The sequence below is a fragment of the Eptesicus fuscus genome, chromosome 17 (assembly GCF_027574615.1).
Source record: "Eptesicus fuscus isolate TK198812 chromosome 17, DD_ASM_mEF_20220401, whole genome shotgun sequence".
In the NCBI taxonomy this organism is placed as follows: domain Eukaryota; kingdom Metazoa; phylum Chordata; class Mammalia; order Chiroptera; family Vespertilionidae; genus Eptesicus; species Eptesicus fuscus.
The window spans coordinates 44,853,572-44,878,260 of record NC_072489.1 but is presented as its reverse complement, the minus strand read 5'-3'; the positions used below and the strand labels follow the sequence as shown (position 1 = coordinate 44,878,260).

Sequence of the window (24,689 nt, the reverse complement as noted above, 5' to 3'; positions counted from 1 at the left end):
CCCACCGGTGCATGATCAGGGGCCAGGGAGGGACCACAGAAGGGCTCCAGAGCATGTCTGGGCCCATCTGGCCCAGTCCCGATCTGCCGGACCCCAGCAGCAAACTAACCTACCTGTCAGAGTGTCTACCCCCTGGTGGTCCGTGTGCATCATAGCAACTGGTTGAATGGTCGAACTAACGGTTGGACACTTAGCATATTACGCTTTTATTATATAGGATGTTCCAATGTTTCATCTCTTTTTAAAAAATATATTTTTATTTGAGAGAGGAAAGGAGAGGGAGAGAGAGAGAAATATCAGTGATGAAAAAGAGAAAAAGGAAAATAATTAAAAAATGAAAATATATGAAAAAAAATCAGTGATGAGAGAGAATCATTGATCAGCTGCCTCTTGCACACCTCACACTGGGGATCAAGCCTGAAACCCAGGCATGTGCCCTGATGGGGAATTGAACCGGGGACCTCCTGGTTCATAGGTCAGCACTTAATCATGGAGCCACATTGGCAGGGTTATCTTTTCACCTAGGGAAGAATATTTGGATTGTGTATTGGTTTCCTAGAGGTGTCAAACAAAGTACCAAATTGTTCATGTGCTAGTATATAACTATATATGCACTGCTAGTATATAAGAATATAGTGCTCTGTGATCAGTCATGCAGACAAAATGTTGCTGTCTGAAATGGTACCAATTTAGTCGTTTTTAAAAGGCAGTGAAGAGAGCGGCAGCCTTTCAACAGAAAAATTGGTTTACAACTCTCTTAAGATGCGGCCTGCAAGCCCCGCCCCATACACCTGAGCGGCTCCGCCTACGCTCTGGCTTAGGTGAGGCTCACTGGACCACATTTCCCAGCGGGCCCTGCCGGTCTCCGCGCCTGCGCACGGCTGCAGAGGCGGCTGGAGCAACTCCCGCGCTATCCAGCCGCCTGGTCGCTTCTCGCCTGGTGTCTGACCTGGGCATGGAGGGGGTCCCGGTGCTGACGAGGGCTAACGCGGCCGCTGCCAAGGCGGAGGGAGCCGCAGCCGTGCCGTCCCCACCGCCCAACTCCCCTCCTGCCCTCACCCCGGCGCCCGCAGCGGGTGAAGAGGGTCCGCCGCCTTTGCCCGAGGCGGGGGCTCCGGGCTGCTCGGGCTCCCGGCCCCCGGAGCTGGAGCCGGAGCGCAGCCTGGGCCGCTTGAGGGGCCGCTTCGAGGACGAGGACGAGGAGCTGGAAGAGGATGAGGAGCTGGAGGAAGAAGAGGAGGAGGAGGAGGAAGAGATGAGCCACTTCTCGCTGAGGCTGGAGGGGTGCCGGCCGGAATCCGAGGATGAGGAAGAGGTATTTATAACCCCAGGGGACCGCGCCGCGGCCTCCGGGGCGCAGCCCGCCGCCGCCGCCGCCCCGGCCGAGCCCCCAGCTCGCCCCTGCAGCCTCGGGCACTGGCGTCGACCTCCACCCCTCCCAGCCTTGCCTGCCTAGGCACGTGGCGCGGACTGGCCTTTCCCGCCCCGATTCCTTGCGGAGTCATTTTGTGAGGTTCCTGCAGATCACTCAGGCTCTGCGGGTCCGACTTACTCGTTCTCTAAGGAATTAGTGAAGCTACCGCGTGCCAGGCGGGTAGGCGCCGAGGATACCGTGCTCCTGCCACCCAGGAGCTTCCAGTCCGGGTGTTGAGGGAGAGGATGGCAAACCCTTCGCCATCTAGCCAGTCTCTTATTAAGAAGATTTTTTTTTTAATTTTTTTAATGTGGTAGCGCATGCTTCTTCAAGTCAGGTAATAGTACACCTAGCCAATCAGAATTACTATGTTAAAGGTAAGCCTCAGTATCGGGAAAGTTTGCTCATTTTTAAAGTAACTAATAAAGTAAAATACCCCTCATCCGGCAAAACACTGTATATCCAAAGGAATGGGATGTGTTTGAAACATTGGTTTATATCGTGTTATTGTAACTTCCAGCCCTTTGAAGGGTTGGAGGTACTGTAACATGTTTTTATATTGCAAAGTAAGTTACATATTGGTTATAATGAAATTTTGGGATTATGGTTTTAAAATTTAAGGAGGTAGGCCTTCGCCAGGTAACTCGGTTGGTTAGGTAGGGTGTCGTCACGATATGCCAAGGTTTCGGGTTAGAGTTCAGTCAGGGCACATACAAGAAGCAGTCAATGAATGTATAAATAAGTGGAACAGCAAATCTATGTTTCTCTCCCTCTCAAATCAGTAAATAAAATAAAATTTGAGAAGGCAAGGACTTGTATTTTAAAACTATTTCCATTGCATTTGCAGCGCCTGATTAATCTCTCTGAGCTGACCCCATACATCTTGTGTTCCATTTGCAAAGGTTACTTAATAGATGCAACTACCATTACAGAATGTCTTCATACATGTAAGCATATTGTACACATTTCTGAATAATATATTCAAATTTTGAAATGTCTTGAAAGCATCCTAATGTAAACATTTTCTTTTTCAACAGTTTGTAAAAGCTGCATTGTAAGACATTTTTACTATAGCAACAGATGTCCAAAATGCAACATAGTAGTACATCAGACACAACCTCTTTATAACATAAGGTAAGAGGAATATATAAGTGCAATTTATATTTTAAGTATGCTTTTTCTAAAAGCTTGAAGTTGTGTTTTGGGGAGTATATTCTTGACCTATCGCAAAATTAGAAGAAAGGAAACGATCTAGTCTTTAAAGAAAGACATATAGAGTACTTACTGTGTACCAGGCACTGTGTACCAGGCACTGGGGACTTAATTTAAAAAAATAAAAAAAAAAAGCGGGGAAATTTTTTTTCCTGAAGATTTTAATTCCATCACTCAAGTTAATGAGGCCAGTTTAGGCTTGTCATTTTCAGTATATTTAGAATTCTACTTTCTAAAAGTGATACCTGAAAAAAAAACTGGCCTCTTTAGAATAGCCTGTCTGCCATAGGTCATTGTGGCTTATTAATCAGATTTTCAGTTCATGATCAGTTTCCTAAGGAAAGAAAAATACTAAACGTGGATTGCTTTAGTTTGTTTAGCAAATACTATTACGTTTTGACTACCTCCGTAGACTAATGCTTTGCAGATGATTCACAGAAATTCAAAATACAGTATCTGCCTTTAAGCTTACATTCTTTTTTTTTTTTTAATATATTTTATTGATTTTTTACAGAGAGGAAGGGAGAGAGAGAGAGTTAGAAACATCGATGAGAGAGAGACATCGATCAGCTGCCTCTTGCACACCCCCCACCGGGGATGCGCCCGCAACCAAGGTACATGCCTTTGACCGGAATTGAACCTGGGACCCCCCCAATCCACAGGCTGACGCTCTATCCAATGAGCCAAACCAGTTTTGGCTAAGCTTACATTCTTATCAAGGGAATAAAAACAGCACTCCTGGAACAATTTAGCAAACTGTTGAAGAATCTTTGATTACTTATAATTATGATTACATATAATTACTTGAGGTTCTCTTAAATGAGAGCCATGAGTGCGACCTAAAAGTAACTCACCTCTAAGAAAGGAGATAGCCACTCCCAAGTACTTACAAAGCATCATTCACTCTGTACCAAAATGCATTTTTCTGAATTCTGAGGTATTCTCCATCCTTTCCTTTTATTAGGTTGGACCGGCAGTTACAAGACATAGTGTACAAATTAGTGATCGATCTAGAGGAAAGTAAGTTTATTTTATTACATAGTTATGAATCCCGGAATCTCTATTGACTCTACTAGTTACATTTAAAGTGTAATTTAGTCTGTGTTTTATCATTTTTTAGGAGAAAAAAAGCAAATGCATGATTTCTATAAAGAAAGAGGTCTAGAAGTACCTAAACCTGGTAAGTTTGGGTGTATACTATAATGTATTTATAGATTAAAAGAACACTTTAATGATAGCAGGTTATTTTATGATCAAAGAGAGAAAGCTTTTGAAGGTAATGATATGTCATAATCCAATTTAATCATTTATATTTATAAGAATTAAAAAGTACAGGCTCTGGAGCTGAATTGTCTGAGTCTGATCCTAACTCTACCACAGTTAGTTGTATGACTTTGGCAAATTACTCCAATGTCTCAGTTTCCTCAATACAAAGCACTTAAAGCAGTGCCTGGAACATAGTAACTGCTCAAACATTAGTTTTAATGATGATGGTAATGTCACAGTATGGAAGTTAGATAGATTTGGGTTTAAGTCCGGGTTCTTCCACTTACTATGTGGATGTAAAACTTTAGGCAAATTGCCTAATCTCACTAAAGGGTAATCTATTTCTTTACAGTTAAAAAAAAAAAAAAAGTAAGAATAGTATCTATGCCATGGAATTATAACAAGGTTTAAATGAAATGATGTAGATAAAGTGCTGAGCATGAGCCCTGAGCCCCCTGGCACATAGTGCTTGTTTAGGGTTATTTACAACTGTTGCTGTTATGATGAGCTCTTTCTGTGGCCCTGATAAACCAGCCACACATGTCTGCCTTCCATAATGGATTGGTCCCCAGGCTTGCCTCTAATTTCACTGGCTGTAGATTGAGTTCTTTATGATCTTGTAGTCAACTTAGTTATAATACCTGTGCAATTACTTTTCAGAGATCTCAATTTATGAAATTTTTATTCTAACTCAGCTTTTTGGTTTGGCTATCAAATAGCTGTTCCACAGCCAGTCCCATCAAGCAAAGGAAGATCTAAAAAAGCCTTAGAATCAGTGTTTCGGATTCCACCTGAACTTGATATGTCTTTATTACTAGAATTCATTGGGTGAGTACCCTAAACCTTTCTACCTCTTAACCTTAAAATAAAAAATGTTTGAAGTCCCAACGGTTATGAAATCACCCTGAACTTAATGTAAAATCAAATTTTTCTGATTTCCTTTTTAAAATTATGTATGAAATATTTAAGACTTAGAAAAGGATCTAATACCCACTTGTATCTCCACCATCGGACTTAAGAAATAAACCATGCTTATATGGCAGAAGCCTCTTGGCTACCTGTTCATTCTTCTTTCCCTTAGAATTTAATAACCACAATCCTAAAAGTAATGCTTGTCATTCCCCTGCATTTTTAATGTATTTGCCACAGTGTATCTATTTCCAAGCAATATATAGAATTGTTTTTGCCCACTTAAAAACTTGAAATGGCCCGGACGTTGTGCCTCAGTGGTTGAGCGTCAACTCAATGCACCAGGACAGTGGTCGGCAAACTCATTAGTCAGCAGAGCCAAATATCAACAGTACAACGATTGAAATTTCTTTTGAGAGCCAAGTTTTTTAAACGTAAACTTCTTCTAATGCCACTTCTTCAAAATAGACTCGCCCAGTCCGTGGTATTTTGTGGAAGAGCCACACTCAAGGGGCCAAAGAGCCACATGTGGCTCGCGAGCCGCAGTTTGCCGACCACGGCACCAGGACATCGCCTATTTGATTACCAGTCAGGCATGTGCCTGGTTTTACTGGCTTAATCCCAGCAGGGGGTATGCAGGAGGCAGCTGATCAATGTTAATGTTTCTCTCTCTCCTTTCCTATTCCTCTCTCAAGTCAAGTTTTCTGTGTTTTTTTAAACTTGAAATGGCCCTAGCCGGTTTGGCTCAGTGGATAGAGCATAGGTTCGATTCTGGGCAAGGGCACATGCCCAGGCTTGGGGCTCAATCCCCAGTAGGGGATAGGCAGGAGGCAGCTGATCAATGATTCTCTCTCATCACTGATGTTTCTGGCTCTCCCTCTCTCTTCCTCTCTGAAATCAATAAAAATATATTTAAAAAACAAACAAACTTGAAATGGTATCATACTGTGTTTTCCAACTTGCTTTTTTCACTCAATATTGTGTGATTTATCCATGTTGAAATGTTTAACTTATTACCCATTGCCTGGTATTCCCTTAAATATACCACAATTTATCTTTCCTTATACTGTTGCATTTTAAGTTGTTTCCAATTTTTTTTGCAATTATAAACAATGTTGCTTTAAATATTTTTGTACATATATCCTTGCATATATGTGAGATAGTTTTCTAAGAGTGTATGTAGATTTGCTAAATCTTAGGATATGTTTGTCTTCAACTTTACTTGGTTTTGCCAAATTGATGTCCAATGTAGTTCTTTCTTTTTTCTTTTTTTAAAAATATTTTTATTGATTTTAGAGAGGAAGGGAGAGGGATACAGAGATAGAAACATCAGTGATGAGAATCATTGATCAGCTACCTCCTGCTCACCCCCCACTGGGGATCAAGCCCACAACCTAGGCATGTGCCCTTGGCCGGAATCGAACCTGGGACCCTTCAGTCCGCAGGCCGACGCTCTATCCACGAGCCAAACCGGCTAGGGCTGGACATCTTTCTAAATCATATAAATAGCTTCGTTCAAACACTGTAACGTATAGTATACTCCATTATACTACAACATTGTTAAACAGACTATTATGATCTCAGATTTGTCTCGTATTAAACTGTAGTCTTCAAAATGTTTACATAATTTGCAGAATAAAATACTTTTCTTAGAAAATCTAGATTTTCCATTTTATGTCACTGATGGCTTTTAAAAATAATACTTTTTAAATTTCAGAAAGGAAGGGAGAGGGAGAGAGAGACAGAAGCATCAATGATGAGAGAGAATCATTGATTGGCTGCCTCCTGCACGCTCCCCTCTGAGGATCTAGCCATGTGTCCTGACTGGGAATCGAACTGTGACCTCTGAGCCACTCCAGCTGGGCACTGATGGTTATTTTACTTCTCAGTCACTTCCTCCTTATAGCTCTTGGTTGCCTGTATCATTTATTTAGTAGCTTGTGCTGTGTTGTATTTATCTATTTATGTATTTAACCTGCTTTTTCAACTGAAATCAAGGACCCCTAAGAGGCAAGAAACTTTTCTTATGCCTCCACGTAGCCCACAATTATTAGCTGTTGTGATGAAACAAAGATCTCTTTGAAGGAATGAGAAGAAACTGTGTAATACCAAACTATCAGCAATTTCATTTATTAAAGCATGTGTTTCAACCTAAGTGTCCAAAAGGGAACTAGTTAAGTAATGATATATAGCACATGAACATGTGCTAATTATGGTAGCATATGGGCTAACATGGGACAATCTAAAAAATGTCTTAAGTAAAAAAAAAAGCAAGATGTAGAAGAGAACACGTTGCATGTATCCATTTATGTTTTTATACAAAGGATGGTGGGAAATATGTGTTTATTCATGATTTTTACATGCATAGAACATTCCTGAAAGGACAGTAAGAAAACATTAATGGCAATTGCTTCTAGAAAAGGTACTGGATGCCATAGCTGGTTTGGCTCAGTGACCAATGGCCTGTAGACCAATGGGTCCCGGGTTCGATTCCGGTCAAGGGCACGTACCTTAGTTGTAGACTCCGGCCTGGGCTCTGGTCAGGGTTCGTGCAGGAGGCAACCAATTGATGTGATTCTCTCTTACTTTTATTTTTTAAATTTTTATTTTTTGATGTGAGAGAGAAAGGGAAAGAGAGAGAAAAACATAAATTTGTTGCTTCACTTATTTATGCATTCATTGGTTGATTCTTGTATATGCCCTGACCAGGACAGGTTTTACTTCTCAGTGTATTTGCATATTTATTTTGTAACTTGATTTTTAATAAGTCTAATTAAAATTTAAAAATTGAAAGGAATTTTTATTCCTAAAAGTTATTTGGGGGAAATTTAATCTTTTCCACAATAGGTGCTCACAATCAATATTTTTATACCATTTTTAAAAGTAGCACGGATACACTTTTAAAAAGTGTCAGTAATGCAAAAATGGCAAATAGGTTATGGGTGTGCCACCATTATCTCTTTCTTTGCTCACAGCAGAAATCAGTAATGAAGCATGGCAGGCTTTCCTAATGAGGGAGACTTGACAGCTGTGTTCAAGGCAGTCCTTACCACTTGTAATAGTTGTTACGTTAACACATTCCTTGCTATAGAAAAAAGAGCCTTCACTTGGAATAAGGAGATCTAGATTTAAGTTCATTCTACTTCCTCTGTTATCTAGCTTTGTAAACTTAGACAAATTGCTTTTTGTTTATTCATAAAATATGTATTAACCAGTTAACTGCCACGATATTTTGAATTTAATTTAAAAAGGTCTCCCACTTGCGTCTATAGTGGCTTACGGTGTACAAATGGTTAAGGCCCTGCCATGTACCAGCATAGCTCTGTACTAGCTGCTGGGAATATAGTTTGAATAAGTCAGCCATGACCTTTGCCCTCATGGAACTTTTAATTTCTCAGAACTTCAGTTTCCCAATCTGTAAAACAAGACAATTGAACTTGATGATTATGATGGATAGTCTGTCTTTTATATAGTTCTTTATCTGTTTTCAAATGATTACGAGAAAGAAAGCTTTCAGTGCAGCAGGGAGTCCTTTTTTGTTGTTTTTGTTTTTTAATATTTGTATTGATTTCAGAGAGGAAGGGACAGGGAGAGAGAGACAGAAACATCAATGATGAGAGAGAATGATTGATTGGCTGCCTCCTGCACGCCCTACACTGGGGATTGAGCCCCCAACCTGGGCATGTGACCTTGACTGGAATCAAACCTGGAACCCTTCAGTTCGCAGGCTGATGCTCTATCCACTGAGCCAAACTGGCTAGGGCCAGCAGAGGGTCCTTTTGAAAGAGAGCTTCCATTGGCAAAGAGGTTTTTTTTACATCCCCTGTCCCCAGAATTAAATCCCCATGTTTTCACTGCATGGAAAAGTTTTTGTGTCTTCACAAAAGTCAAGCTACCGTAGGAAGCTCTTTAGGGGCAGGGGACAAGTAGCAGGTGAGTTTTAACCTCATGTAAGTACAAGGGCAAGTTTGGTTCCACTGGGGACCCCGCCAGAATTTGAAGAGCAAAAAAGCTCAGATAGGTTTAGCCTGTGGATAGTGACTTTTCAACCACTGGAACATGAAATTAGATTTCCCCCTAAATTGGGTATTCATGTTTTGAGATCTTAAGATAGTCTCATACTTCTCCTTCCTGTTCTTCAGTTTTTATGTTTAAAGTAGATTCTGAAAAGAAATACTCTCAGGCAGTATAGTGTATATAGAAAGAGCATAGGCTTTGAAGAGTCTCTAACTCAAGATATGTAAGCTACATAGGATGTAGCTTAACTTCTCTGATCATCAGTTTCCATGTTTTTATTTCTAAATTGGGGATTATAAGTCACAGGATTATTATAAGAATAAACAAATGGTAGTCCTAACATGTCTAAACTATTAAACCCTGTAAAGTGGTTTTTTGCAGAGTCTCAGGCAAAATGTCATTGAGGAGTACTTCAAATGCAAGAAATAAACAAACTTGGCTTCTGTTTCAGAAAAAGAAAAAAGAAGTCTATCTTTTAAAGGTTACTATAGAGAAAAAAACATTGAATTATAATAGAATAAAAAGCAAAAGGAAATTTTACTTTATGCTGGAAAATGTTAGAATGCTACATGTGGGGAAATCTGAATATTAAGAACTAGTGACCCGGTACACGGATTTATGCACATTGAAATGAAATTAATTAGAAGGTGGCCGAGATGGGCCAGACACATCCTGGAGCCAACCTCCCATGGTCCTTCCCCGTCTGTGGAGTGAGTGGGGTCCCTCCAGCAGGTGGGGTCCCTCGGCTTGGCCTGTGGGGATCGGGCCGAAACAGGCTCTCTGACATCCCCCGAGGGGTCTCAGAGTGCGAGAGGGCACTCTGCAAAGTTGCTCTTGTACAGAGTGTGGAACACAAACACAAATGTGCAGAAAACCAGATTCGGGGCCGACAGTGCCCCAGCAACAACATAACCCACGGCTGAAGGTGGAATCACGGGGCCTCGGGAGGAATCGGCCTCCCTCCTCTCTGGTTTCAGGGTGTGCCACCTGAGAACCACTGCTGCCAAGTCACTGCAGCTTGGCAGCTCCTGCGTTGAGCGTCTGCCCCTTGGTGATCAGTGCACATCATAGCGACCAGTCGGAACAATTGGACACTTAGCATATTAGCCTTTTATATATGTAGATATTCTAAAAAGTTAAGATTTCTAATAAATAACCATGACTTCCCCAAAGCTGTTGATGCACCATGCAAAGCTTCATTACTAGCCAGATCTAGTGCAAGGACATACAATAAGACAGTTTTGATATGTCCAAATCTTACAGCTTTAATAGTTCTGAAATTGGAAACTACTGTAAGATACTATTGCATGTTCCAATAGCTTTGCCAAAAAATAAACACAGAGATAATAGTATGGTTTTTTCAATAAAGGGCAACAACAAAAAATAAAAAGAAAGGGAAAAAAAAAAAGAATATCATTTTAACTCCTGGAAATTATATAAAGTAGTATAGCCCAGCCCAGTGGTCGGCAAACTGCGGCTCAGGAGCCACATGCGGCTCTTTGGCCCCTTGAGTGTGGCTCTTCCACAAAATACCACGGCCTGGGCGAGTCTATTTTGAAGAAGTGGCGTTGGAAGAAGTTTAAGTTTAAAAAATTTGGCTCTCAAAAGAAATTTCAATCGTTGTACTGTTGATATTTGGCTCTGTTGACTAATGAGTTTGCCGACCACTGGCCCAGTCAGTGTGGCTCAGGTTGTGTTGACCTATGAACCAGGCGGTCACAGTTCAATTCCTGGTCAAGGCACATGCCCAGGTTGTGGGCTTGATCCCTAGTGGGGGGCGTGAAGGAGGCAGCTGATCAATGATTCTCTCATCGATGTTACTATCTCCCTCTCTCGCTAAAATCAATAAAAATATTTAAAAAACAAAACAAAAACATAGTATAAAATACCACTGCCTTTTTTTACCACTAGGTGGCAGAAATGACAACTACACTTGTTTATATCCTAAAGGGTTAGGTATCCATGTTTTAAAATTAAAGTGATGTTCTTTAAATGTTTATGTTATTTTTCTGTGTTAGGTGGTTAAACATATATTTTAAAGTATTTTATTGATTAATTTTGCTTTCATTTTTCAGTGCTAATGAAGGCACAGGACATTTTAAGGTATTTTACTTTTATTTTTCATTTACTTTACAAGAGGACCCTGTAACAAGTTTAAGAATCAGATATGCAATCGTATGGCTATTGTTTTCAATTGCAATAAAGAGTGTTTTATAAATAAAAGTTTTTGAAATGTGAAATACATTCAATAATGTCACAATGGGTTTATGAGAAAATAATTATTAAGTAGGAATTTGTTATTAATTCAGACTGTAGTCTAAGGAAGAATAAGTGAGTAACTTTCAAAAGTCTAAAGATAAATGCTATCTTAATTTGGTGATAAAAAATGTTTCAAAACATTTTTTGCATAGTTGGCATTTAGAGTTAACTAGGAGCTTAAAATTTCGTTTGCATGTAACATTTTTAGCTCAAGTTAACCTGCCCCAACTTGTTACTTGGCAAGCTAATTGTTTTTCTTTTAATGCTGTATTTATAGTGGAATTCTAGTTACAGATTTTGATATTATAACTCAGTATTCTCTACTACCTAAAAAGATGTGTTTATATCTTATCTTTGAATTAAAATAAATATATCTGACTAGAATGATTCCTGGTTATTAAACTTTTCACCATGAAGATCTATAGCATGAAAATTATAAACCCTATTTGTTCAATTTAAAAGCAGTAATTTAGTTCAGGAAAGTTTTTAAGCTTTTAATTATGCAAACTTTTAAACATACTGAAAAGTAGGCAAAATAAAACCTTCATGTATCCATCACCTAGCTTTACCAATACACTAATGGCCAATTTAATGTCTTATACCTCTGTCTACTTACCTTCCTTCTGGTATTATTCTGTAACAAATCCCTATCATTTTGCTACTTCATTTGTAAATATTTCAGTATTCTTAAAAAAATATCTTTTTTAATGAACATGTATCATACCAAAAAAAGTTACAAAAATGTCAGTATCATGAAACATAAAAATACAGTGTCAGAACTATTCTAGATTAAAGGAGATGACAGAAACATGACAATAAAGTGCAATATGTGATCCTTCATTAGCAATAACTCTTAACTGCTTCTTATGTGCCAGGAATTTTTACATGCATCATATTACTTTCCTCATGATAATTCTCTGAGATAGATGCCATTATCCCTATTTACAAATGGGAACATGGATGCACAGAAAGGTTCAAAAACATACCCAAAGATTTATAGCTAGAAAATTAACAGAACCAGTGTTTAAACCCAGGCAGTCAGCCTGTCTTTGGAATACCTGCACTTAACATCTATACTATCTGCTACACTAAGGTAATAAGGGATAGATCTATTGTCAGGGAAGGTCTCAAGAAACCAAACTATAACTCTGGCTGGTGTGGCTCAGTTGGTTGGGACATCTGCCTGTGCAATGAGAGGTTGCCAGTTCCATTCCCTGTCTGAGCACATACCCGGTTGTGGGCTCCATCCCCAGTAGGGGGCGTACAGGAGGCAGCTGATCAATGTTTCCCTCTCCCTCTCCCTCCCTTTCTGAAATCAATAAAAACATATTTAAAGAAAAGAAAAGAAAGCTGAGCACTGTCATAGGGAAAAAACATATGCCTCACCTGCCTAGATTCTCTTGGTAGCCATTCTGGGCACCCTCTCTGCTAGTGCCAGAAAAACACTGCTCACGTTTTTTAGTTCTGATTACCTCGGCTTTTCACTTGCATTAGATAGAATCCTTAAAATGTCCTCAAAGAGAGTGGCTGGATAAGTATTAGTTTCTACGTTAAAACTCTGGTCTTTCCACCTGTTACCTCAGACCATTGTATCAGATTCCAGCCACAAATGTCTAGATGTTAATCTTTTTATTTCCACTTACAAAAGAAAGCACTTTATTACAGAAAATTTCAAACATACAAAAGTAGACAGAATCTATAATAATAAAAGTGGAATATGCTAATTAGCCCGGACATCCTTCCAGACGACCTTCTGGACGAAGCCAGGGCTGCGAGGGTCAAGGCGGCTGCCGCAGTAGTGGGAGTCAAGTCCCTTGCACGAATTTCATGCATTGGGCTTCTAGTAGTACAATAAACATCCATGTACACATCACTCAAATCATTATAAATTTATGGCCAATCTCATTTCATCTTTGCCTTCATCACTTCTCTTATTCTCACATATTTTGAAGCAAATCCCAGTATGTAATTCAGTTTGTTTCTAAAAGATAAGAACTTTTTACAAACATAATAATGATACTAATATTTTAAAAATTAATAGTAATAGCCCTAGCTGGTTTGGCTCAGTCGAGAGAGCAGTCAGCCTACGGACTGAAGAGTCCCAGGTTCGATTCCGGTCAAGGGCACATGCCTGGGTTGCGGGCTTGATCTCCAGTAGGGGACGTGCAAGAGGTAGCCAATCAGTGATTCTCTCTCATCATTGATGTTTCTATCTTTCCCTCTCCCTTCCTCTCTGAAATCAATAAAGAAATATATTTAAAAAAATAGTAATAACTTAATCAAACATCCACATTCTATTTAAATTTCCTACATTGTCTCATTAAAATTGTTTTATAGATTAGTTTAAATCAGGATCCAAATAAGATTCATACTAGTAATTGGTTGATAGATCTCTTATTTATAACCCTTACATCTTTTCTTAGTCTGGCAGTTTCACCCCCATCTTTTTTTCCCCTTAGAATCTTTTTATTGAAGACACCAGGTTTTAGACATTTAATGTCACTTTGTCAATAAATTTCACTCTATGTTTTATTGTTGATGAGATAGTAAAATAAACCAGTAAACCTTTGTATTAAAAAATTGTTAATATAACTTTCAGAGAGGGAAAACTAAGCAGAAAAATTTTTTTCTTTGATAGCTAAACTAACTCAAATTTTGTAGTAATTTTCATAAATCTGTTGAATCATCTTTGCTATAAAATCTGCTTTAGGGTTTATACATTTTATGTATACTTAATCTGAAAATATTTGTTTATTCATTCATTTATTTTTTGTAGCCATTGGAGAAGAAGTTTGTCCGAGTTTCAGGAGAAGCAACTATTGGGCATGTAGAAAAATTTCTCAGAAGAAAAATGGATCTTGATCCAGCTTGTCAGGTAGAGTACATCTGTGTAAAAGGATGGGTAAAGATGTGAGATTACCTTAGAAAGAATTGTCTCTAGGATTTCATGCAGTGGTTTTTGTCTTATGATATTATAGATATTGTATATGCCAATTGATATTGGTACACAGTAATTCCCATGCCAACTTCAATCATATTTGACTTACTGTCTGTTCCTCCCTACCATTGATGACCATATATGAGACCCCTCGAAAAGTGAAGTATCTGTCTAATGTAGACCCTATTCATTTTTTTAAGGATTGAAAGTATTTCCCATTATAACTATATAATACTTTCTTGTTGTAAAATGAAAACCTCAATCCTAATGTATTTTTGAACATAAAGTGTAATTATACTCGTAGATCTAACGTGGGCCAGTGAAAATGCACATTTATATAATTTTGCTTTTTCATTAGTCAAATTTAAAAGGGATTTTTATTCATCATGTGTAAAATTTCATAGAATAATTTTTATGTAAAATATCTATTTGTTCTTTAGTAAATTAATAGATATTTTAAAGCTGGCTGAAATTTTGCTGGTGTTTTTACTACCAATATCTATTCTACTAAATATATATTAAATATATTAAATCCAATGAAATGTGACTTCTCTTACTGAGCTTGACATAATGCTGGCTGTATCTCATCCATCTGAAGTTTATCACGTTGTAGCCACAACATATTTGAGGTTATTCTTAGTCTTTTGGTTAGAAATAGATATCTATTTAGAGACTCCTGGACAAAGAATTGTGAGCAATCCCATAACAGTTTATTGTTGCTAAAAGCATAAATCATAAGACTTGAACCTGATTTTATAGATTTAACTAACATAGCATGCAAAAGCGCTTTTTCTAGGATATAGATTATATCCTCTGGCTAGATATTGATCAGAGCATAATCACCATTTATAAGTTTCACATTTGGTGTTTTAAGAAATTTAGTTGCCAGAGCTCTAAATTGGTTATATTCTATAAAAGTGTGAGTTTATTTTTTTCTTCATATCATAGAATTCAAGGCTTTTAGCATTTTGAAATAAAATGATAAAAAATTTGTTCAACCTTTAATTTTCTTTGTCAACTGTTGGCTCTATAGGTAAATAATTTCTTTTCTATTCAGGTACTATACAGCTGGTAACATTCATAAATTACTATTAAACCAAAATGTTAAAATAATGAAACAGAATTGTCAAATATGCAGGCCTGTTAATTTATGCCTAAAATTATTAAACCTTCTAAATACAAGAGAAGTAAAAAGAGTTACTTCTACTTTGAGCAAAACATGGAACTAGTTAACCATTAAAGAAAAATTCTTGGTGAAGCCAGTCACTTGAGCTTGCTATGCTGTCCTTCTTCAAACCAGTTCGTTCCAGGTAGGAAATGTGTGCTTGTTTACAGACATCTGACCTTCATATATGGTCATTTCCTAGCAGGAATGAATGGTTACTAGAGGACTGTTAAATTATAAACTATCTTTAAAGTTATTTGTGGCAGATCAAAATAAAAAGAGAAGACAGTGTTGAAAGACAGATTGTGTACACATTGTATTTGTGTTAATAAAACCATAAAATTTTGCCAAAAAAAAAAAAAAGGTATTACGAACTTTATTAAGAGGCAACAGGACATGGTAACTGATTGCATGTGAGAAGAAAGGAAAATCGGGAATCAGAGGTGATATTCTGGTTTAGAGGACAAGGAGAAGTTTCATGCCATAAACTAAATAAGGATGTTAGGAGATGGAGCAAATTAAGATATATATAGTAATAAGACTGTTGAGGAACTGATCCCATTTAAGGCAATGGGAAAGGAGCACTCAATGAAAGAGAGGTTAAAATTTTGATTTTCTATCTTAGCAAGTCAGTATACTGGAATTTTATTACATTATACTATATAACTATAACTATTCTTTCTAGAGCATTCTGTATAAAAGTAGATTTGTCTTAGAGCTGTGACATTACTAAAGGGCTTAAAAAGACCTCATTAAGATTATTCCATCCATAAAAAAGTTCCCTTCATGCGTACTTTACTGTTAGACTTTCCACTGTTGGGAAATGAGATATACCTTCTAAGAGAATTATTCAAATATGTAAGGATTGCTCTTTTACATTAATACACTTTTAATCATTTTATCTTGGAACTTTTAAAAAATATACTTTTCTACGCCTTATACTGACTACATCAAATATGATTTAACTTGTTCTCAGAGATTCGAGGAAATCATTTTGATTACTGGCTGTCCTGTGCTGTTACCAGCTATGTCCTCTGAGGCTCTTTTCATTATTTACTCTTATAAAAAGTTTCTAACATCTTTCTTGAGAGTGTTTGATCCGTCTAAAATAAAACAGCGAAGTGTAGTCTGGAAATAATTATGTTGATTTTTCCTAATTTTTTCATGTGGTTTTTTTGAAGCAGTAAAGCATCTAGTACTTTGTTTGCCTGTAGGTAGATATCATTTGTGGCGATCACTTGTTGGAGCGATATCAAACTCTAAGGGAAATTCGACGTGCAATAGGTGATGCAGCAATGCAGGTAGGTCTTAGACTTTATCATACTTAGTGTCTAACAGGCAAGTTATTTGATGAAAAGAAAAAGTTCCATGTTATCTTAAAATTACCTGTACTATAAGTAATAAAGCTAACATTTATTGAATGCTAACTGTATGTTGGGCAATTTTTTAAACGGTTTATATGGATTAGCCCTTTTATTCCTCATAATTCTATGGCGTAGGTATTCTTTTCTCCCTATTTTATTTTTTATTAAAATATAGTTAACCTTTTGCACTCGGACGTCGAGTGTGACGGTTATTGAAAGTATCAAAATTTGAAATATAAAAAAAATCCAAATAAATAAGTTTGTATGAAAAGAAACTCCAGGTTTTTATTCTACTGCCGCGCTTTGTAAAATCTGGGGTATTTAAAAAATTAAATCCCGAGTAGAATAAAGGAATCGAGAAAAAAGTGAGTGCAAAGGGTTAATATATAATGTAAATTATTTTCAGGTATACAACATAGTTATTCAGTTATCCTCCATTTTAAATAGAAGGAAGCCAAGTTACAGAAAGGACATGTAGTAACTTGTTCACAGTAAGTTAGTGAGCCATGGCTCAAAATGCAGGCAGTTTGATTCTAGAGGCCTCTGCTCTTTTTTCTCTGTCTTCATACTGCAATAGAACTTCGAAGACCACTGGGCAAATACATCTGCAAGGACATTTTCGTAAGAAAAATTTGCAGATATTCATTTGGCGTTAGAGATTCACATACCATTTCTTGCTCAATAGGTAAGAAGTCATGGCAACTATTTTGAAGTTTTAATTAGCCTATAATGTGAGGAAATATAATGTGAAATCTCCTAGTCAGGATAAATGAGAAGCTAGATAGGATCTAAATATTAATGAAGAGAAAAGCAAGATCCACGTATTCTAAGGTATTACTAAACCTAGAGTGATAAATTGTTTTAAGAGCTGTATGGCTCTGAGCAGCTTATAAAGTACTAATGGAGATTTGATGAGCACCTCTGAGCTTAAATGGATTTTTGTTTAACTTGTTAGAAATATAATTCTTGCCCTAGCTGGTTTGGCTCAGTGGATAGAGTGTCGGCTGTCCCAGGTTCGATTCCGGTCAAGGGCACATGCCTGGGTTGTGGGCTCAATTCCCAGTTGGGGGCATGCAAGAGGCAGCCAATCAATGATTCTCTCTCATCATTGATGTTTCTATCTCTCTCTCCCTCTCCTTTCCTCTCTGAAATCAATAAAACAAAAAAAAAGGAGCCCTGGCTGGCTTGGCTCAGTGGATAGAGCATCGGCCTGCGGACTAAGGGGTCCTGGGTTCGATTCCGGCCAAGGGCACATGCCTGGGTTGCGGGCTTGATCCCCAGTGGGTGGTGTGCAGGAGGCAGTCGATCGATGATTGTTTCTCATCATTGATGTTTCTATTTCTCTCTCCTTCTCCCTTCCTCTCTGGAATCAATAAAGAAATACATTTTTTTAAAAAGGAATATAATTCTTTGCTTTGGTGTAATTGCCTATGCTCAGTGAACAACTACTTAAAATAAGATGAAGAATATTCTAAGAATTGTCTTGTTCGTGTGGATTATACAATTCCTTGGAAGAAACAGAATGAATACACACAAATACTCTTACATGCATACACAATACAGGGGTAGTCAAAAGTAGGTTTACAGTTGTTTGTGTGTCACAATGTCACAGTGTACTTAGGTTCAATCTCGTAAGTGCTCAAATTGCTGGCCTTCATTATTTATACATTCTTGTAGTCTACTTCCTATACTCAAGCACACTTTGGCACAGAGTGCTTTATAAACCTACTTTTGCCCACCCCTATATATATTTTAATGACAATGAAATGCATGAGTTTTGACAAGGACATATACCTGTTTTAACTCAAACCACTTCTTGAGATTTGGAACACTGCTGTCACCCCCAGAGGCAACTCATTAATTTAAATCATAGTGTATTTACAGAGTTCTAAAACAATCACATAATCAATTTTAGAACATTTTTATCACCCAAAAATAAAACTTCATACCCATTAGTATCCATCCTCCAGCCTTTGTCAACCACTACTCTACTTTTTGTCTCTGGATTTATCTATTCAGGACATTTTATATAAATGGAATCATACAGTACTTTGTTCTTTCTCATTGCTGAATAATATTCCATTATATGGAAATTCACTATTCAAGAGAAGGCTGATACTTGGAAGGGCAGCAATGGGAGAATTAAGAAAGATCACTGAAGCAGAGATGTGTCATTTAGAGACCAAGGCTAAGGTCATCCACACGTTCGTATTTTCAATTACCATGTGCAGATGTGAAAGTTGGACAGTGAGGAACGCTGATAGGAAAAAAATGGATTCATTGTAGGAAAGTTCTACAGGTAACCTGGACTATCAGAAAGACCAAGTGGGCCCTAGAGCAAATTAAACCTGAAACATCACTGGAAGCAAAAATGACAAAACTGAAGCTGTCCTACTTTGGGCACTTCATAAAAAGCATTCTTTGGAAAAGACAATAATACTGGGAAAATTAGAAGGCAGCAGGAAAAGAAGAAGATCAAATATGATATGCATTGACTGCATAAAAGAAGCTGTAGGCATAAGTCTACAGAGCTGAGCAGGGCTGTTGAGGACAGGACATTATGGACATCACTCATTCATAAGGTCACCAGGAGTTGGAGCTGACTCAACAGCATGTAACACACACATATAGATATTGATATTTAATCATTCATCAACTGATGGGTTTCCCTTTTGGGGCCTAATATGAAAGGTGTGGCTAGTGAACATTGATCTACAAGTGTTTGTGTGCACGTGTAGGGGGTTTTTGTTTTTAATATATTTCTATTGATTTCAGAAAGGAAGGGGGAGAGAGAGAGAGAGATCAGTGATGAGAGAGAACCATTGATCAGCTGCCTCCTGCAAACCCCCTGCTGGGGATCGAGCCCATAACCCAGGCATGTGCCCTTGACCGGAATCAAACCCGGGACCTTTCAGTCTGCAGGCCAATGTTCAGTCCACTGAGCCAAACTGGCTAGGCCTGTGTGGGCATGTTTTTTTATTTCTCTTTGGTGTATACCTAGTAGTGGAATTGCTGGGTCATATAATCATTGTTTAATCTATCAAGAGAGAAAGAGAGGAGCTGAGATGTGGGCAGTCAGAAAAAAATATATAGGACTTTATAGGCCATAGTATGAACTTTGGATTTTAATTGAGTTAGGTAGGAAACTCTTGATTGGAGAGATTTGAGCCAAGGTTAGAAGTGACATAATCTGACATGTTTTAGAAGATTCACTCTGGTTTTATAGTTTAAGAATAACATGAATGGAGACATCTAAATATAAAACATCTTATATAATAACTAGAGGCCCGGTGCACGAAATTCGTGCACAGAGGGGGGTTGTCCCTCAGCCCAGCCTGTACCCTCTCCAATCTGGGATCCCTCTCACAATCCAGGACTGCTGGTTCCCAACTGCTTGCCTGCCTGCCTTCCTGATTGCCCCTAACCACTTCTGCCTGCCAGCCTGATCACCCCCTAACCACTCTGCTGCCAGCCTGTTTACCCCCAACTTCCCTCCTCTGCCGGCCTGGTCACCCCTAACTGCCCTCTCCTTCAGGGTTGATCACCTCCAACTGCCCTCCCTTGCAGGCCTGGTCCCTCTCAACTGCCCTCCCTTGCAGGCCGTGTGCCTCCCAACTGCCCTCTCCTGCTGGCCATCTTGTGATGACCATCTTGTGTCCACATGGGGGCAGGATCTTTGACCACATGGGGGCAGCTATATTGTGTGTTGCAGTGATGATCAATCTGCATATTACTCTTATTAGATAGGATAGAGGCCTGGTACAGGGGTGGGAGCCAGCTGGTTTGCCCTGAAGGGCGTCCCGGATCAGGTGGGGGTTCCCTTGGGGTGTGGGGCGGCCTGAGCGAGGGGCCTGTGGTGATTTGCAGGCCGGCCACGCCCCCTGGCAACCCAAGCGGAGGCCCTGGTATCTGGAATTTATTTTCCTTCTACAATTGAAACTTTGTAGCCTGGAGCAGAGCCAAGCCTGGGGCTCCCTCTGCAGCCGGCCAGCAGCCATTTCTGTTGGGGTTATAATTGAAACTTTGTTGCCTTAAGCAGGTGGGCCCCGCCAAGGTGTGCGGAAAGCTTTGCTTCCCCTGTTGCTGGCAGCAACCCTGGCCTGCTCTCTCAAGCTCCATTCTGCCCCATTTGTTTGAATTTGTTTACCTTCTATAATTGAAACTTTGTAGCTTGAGTGGAGGCTTAGGCCTGGGAAGGGCAGGCAGAAAGCTTGGCTTCCTCTGTTACCTAGGAAACCTTGCTCTCTGTGGCTGTAGCCATCTTGGTTTGGGTTAATTTGCATGCTCGCTCTGATTGGATTGTGGGCGTGGCTTGTGGGTGTGTCGGAGGTGTGGTCAATTTGCATATTTGTCTATTATTAGATAGGAAAGCCTAACATGCAAATCAACCAAACGGTGGAACAGCTGGTGGAATGACCAGTCGCTATGATGTGCACTGACCACTAGGGGGGCAGACACTCAATGTAGGCGCTGCCCCCAGCCCCCTGATCGCCCCGCCCATTGCCCCTCAGAGGGAGGTGACTGGCGACGGTAGGGCCAGCGAGCGGGTGGCTCCAGGCTGGCCAAGGTGGGTGTCACCAGGGGCTCCCGATTACCCTGCTGGTCACCCCACAGATTGGCCCTGATCGCTGGCCAGGCCTAGGGACCCTACCTGTGCATGAATTTTGTGCACTGGGCCTCTAGTAAATAATATTTATATATTAATATACATTTATATGGAATTTAAGTATAATGAATCTATAGATATAAATTTGAATTATAAGTAATTATCTGATAAAATGTGATTTTTATAATGTATTGAAGTTTTGTGGTTTTGAAATAGCTTATAAGCTGTATTTTTAGTTTTATATCTCTATATATCAATATATAGTTTTGCAAATGATGTTTTTTTCTGAAATGTAATTATGCAAGAAATCTTTAAAATGTAATTTGTATTCATATAAAAATGTTAATAGAATCTATTTGTGTTATAATGCAAATTCATTTACTCTGATTAGGCTAATTGGTCTAGAGCAGATCTGATGCTCCATGGGCCAAACATGGTATGGAGTTACGCTTTATTTGGCTTATTCTGTGTTCTAAATTACCTGAGTTTAAATTCCTTTAACTAGGCATGTGTTCTCTGGTTTACTGCTGGTCTCAACATTCCTTATTGACTTACATACCTAACTCACATGTTCATTTGTTACTTTCCTAGCCCTTGTGGGCATTTGAATTTGTGAATCTTTTTCTAGAATTCTGGTGAGTTTTCATTAGAGTTGCCAGGAACAGAAACCAGATTGCAATGAGTTGAGCAGTGAATGAGAAATAAGGAAGTAGAGCCATGGAAAAGCTTAGCACAGAAGAAAAAGTAATAGCTAGAGCAGGATTGGAAATGCAAGGCATGCATGCCGTCACTCTTCTTTGTTGCTCAAAGTAGGCCAGTTACTTGTGGCACACTTTCCCAATGAATCTTTTTTTTTTTAAAGCTAGTTTCATAATAGATGAGAAAATAGTACCTTAAAAAGGTAGATTTTTTGCTGGATGCAGCCTTGGTGAGAACACAAAGAATTAGGACCTGATAATAAGACAGGAGATAGACCAAAAAAAGCAGATAAAAAGACTCAGAAACACAGTATCTGGAGTCATTTAGTAGAGGGTTAAGTTTTCCCTGAGTGAGGACATTGCTGTGTTACAACACAGTATAGTTACTGTTCATAATGAAGACTCTAGATATCAAAAGTTAAATTGTACTGAACAGTCTTTAAGGAAGAAGTAAAATAATGATATATTCAATGGATAAGAGTTCCAGAGTTTTCCCACTTATAATATTAGTGAGCTGCTAATTATGTGGAAATGAATATTTAGCAGATCCATGATGCTTGATAATAATTGAGTCTCTTTTTAGGGAAGCCCAATGCCTGGATGGGCTGTTAAGTAGTCTGTGTAGAAGGAAAGGTGTATTTTTTTTTTTAATATTTTATTGATTTTTTACAGAGAGGAAGGGAGAGGGGTAGAGAGCTAGAAACATAGATGAGAGAGAAACATCGACCAGCTGCCTCCTGCACACCCCCTAACGGGGGATGTGCCCGCAACCAATGTACATGCCCTTGACCGGAATCGAACCTGGGACCTTTTAGTCCGCAGACCGAGGCTCTATCCACTGAGCCAAACCGGTTTCAGCAAGGTGTATTTCTTTTTGTTCTTTTTGGAGGACTGTTTAGCCACAAACAACCCGGGTTAACTATGGATACCTGGTAGTTTCAGCATTGTCTCCTGAGAGTTATTAAAAGGCACATTGACAGGGAATGTAGGTGATGAGGTGAGTGAATAAGCAAGTTTATTTATCTTGGACCCTTTATTTAAAGAATTTCACATTAGTGTTGGGTTATGAAAAACAAACCATCTTTGATTTGATTACTTATATAACTATTTCAAATAACTGCAAAACACTTTTTTTTCTTTTCAGGATGGTCTTCTGGTCCTTCATTATGGTCTTGTGGTTTCTCCTCTGAAAATTACTTGAAGATTCTAAGAGTATCAGGAGGGAGGAGAGAAACAAAATAAGGTGGCTTCTGCAGGCTTGCATCTCACCAAAGATTTTTATGAAACGTAATTGCTGCCATTTTGTGCTAAGATATAACATCTGTTTTCAGCACCAAGCATCATAATATTTATAAGTACAACTTGGAATGCTAGAATGCTTCTGTTTTACTAGCAACTATATAGAAAAAGCATCCATAGCTCAGGGGGAAATTTTCAAAGTACTGAATTTTTAAATTTCTTGTGATTTCAAATACTTTGATAATGATTTTGCTTCCTAATCTTTTATGTAAATCAGTTACTACTTTCTTCATTGAGCTATATCCTTTTTAAGTTGGTGGTTTGGATTCTGCTCTCTGGAATGGTATCAATAGGGCAGAAAGGAAGGAATTATGCTTTTGAAATGAAGATTCAAAGCCAGTCTTTGTTAAACTATACAGACTGTACACCTCAAAGACCAAAACTATCGGCCACTTTTGTGTGTTGCCGTCATATTTTGAACTTGTATCTTTTTTCTTCTTCTTTTTTTACCAGCAACACTACTAAAGAGATGTTATTCTCTTCTAAATGGGATAAATTACCGTTATTCTGTGTGAGGAGACTGTCTCCTGTATGGTTTATGGCCCATACCATAAGCCTTCAGTATAATAAAAACTTCTTTAACATATCTTGCAACAAGGCGTGCCTCTTTGCAACAGACTTTTTATTTCTAGAAAGTTAATTTAATATTCATTTTATTTGAGTACATAGTATGATAAACAAATACCTTGTAATGGCACTGCTTATGAAAGTAATAAAGATTTTGAGAAGTTTACAGAATACTTATTCATTTTTTCCTCAGCAAGTCAGTTTCATGTTCATTTTTCCATTACTTTGTCACTGGGACAAAGAATACGGGTGTTTGAGACCTCACTCGTATACAGATTTCAGTTTTAAACATTATTTTGCCTAAGATTAGCATTTTGATAGCTTCCTAAAATAAATATTTTGTAGACCTTGTTTCACTACAAAATTTCCAATTCTTCATAGAAATAATTACAATTGGGTAAAGATTGGCAATTGTTTTATACAAAATTTGTTAATTGTGTATAAGTTTCTTCTAACATTTAATAAAAAAATAAAAATTTATTTTAACCTATTTTGAAATGTTTGTGCTTATTGTGGATTAGAAAAACAACAACTACCAAAACTGTTTAAGAGATGAGGTATTGAATGAAAGTTAAGCTTTGCTGTCAGGATCTTTTATAAATTTTGTAACCTTAACTAATTATATTAGACTAGCGTTCCCATTGCAGGAAAAATCCTGCAATAGGATTTCCTGCTGCACTCTACCCCGCCTCCGCTCCTCCCTTGTCGCCCGCCCCGCCTTCTCCGCCAGCCCGCCTGCTTTTCCCTTTGCCCCCGGCCCTGACTTCGCTCCTCCCTTCTCCTCGCGCGCCCCCCCCCCCCACACCCCCGGCTTGCTTGCTTCTTCGAAGCTTTACTCCCTTCTCCAGCTCTTGGCTTCTTTCGACGCTGTCTTTATACGCAAATTAGCTGCCATCTTTGTTGGGGTAATTTGCATACTCGGGCCTGATTGGTTGGTGGGCGTGGCTTGGCTGGTGGGCGTGGCTTGGGTGTAGC

General features: G+C 38.7%; 1 protein-coding gene across 4 annotated transcripts; it reads left to right on the top strand.

Annotated features, from left to right (window-relative positions):
• Positions 1-871: 871 nt before the first annotated feature.
• PCGF6 (polycomb group ring finger 6) lies at positions 872-24,196 on the top strand. 4 transcript variants are annotated; one of them, XM_008144260.3, is made up of 10 exons: positions 872-1,315; positions 2,262-2,361; positions 2,452-2,548; positions 3,591-3,646; positions 3,747-3,806; positions 4,612-4,720; positions 10,894-10,921; positions 13,854-13,952; positions 16,395-16,481; positions 22,993-24,196. In XM_008144260.3, the coding sequence occupies exons 1-10, from the start codon at positions 956-958 to the stop codon at positions 23,047-23,049; spliced, it is 1,053 nt and encodes a 350-aa protein (XP_008142482.1). In that variant the 5' UTR covers positions 872-955; the 3' UTR covers positions 23,050-24,196. The 4 variants fall into 4 exon arrangements, with proteins under 4 accessions (XP_008142482.1, XP_054585145.1, XP_054585146.1 ...); XM_054729170.1 differs by having other exon boundaries at positions 4,588-4,720; XM_054729171.1 differs by lacking the exon at positions 16,395-16,481 and having other exon boundaries at positions 4,588-4,720.
• Positions 24,197-24,689: the final 493 nt, after the last annotated feature.

Bases quoted from the DNA above. Each gene is read 5' to 3' on its own strand.
- PCGF6 (XM_054729170.1), top strand. From the start codon at position 956: ATGGAGGGGGTCCCGGTGCTGACGAGGGCTAACGCGGCCGCTGCCAAG. The intron at 1,316-2,261 runs GTATTTATAACC...TTGCATTTGCAG, and splicing joins AATCCGAGGATGAGGAAGAG to CGCCTGATTAATCTCTCTGA. The intron at 16,482-22,992 runs GTAGGTCTTAGA...TTTTCTTTTCAG, and splicing joins TAGGTGATGCAGCAATGCAG to GATGGTCTTCTGGTCCTTCA.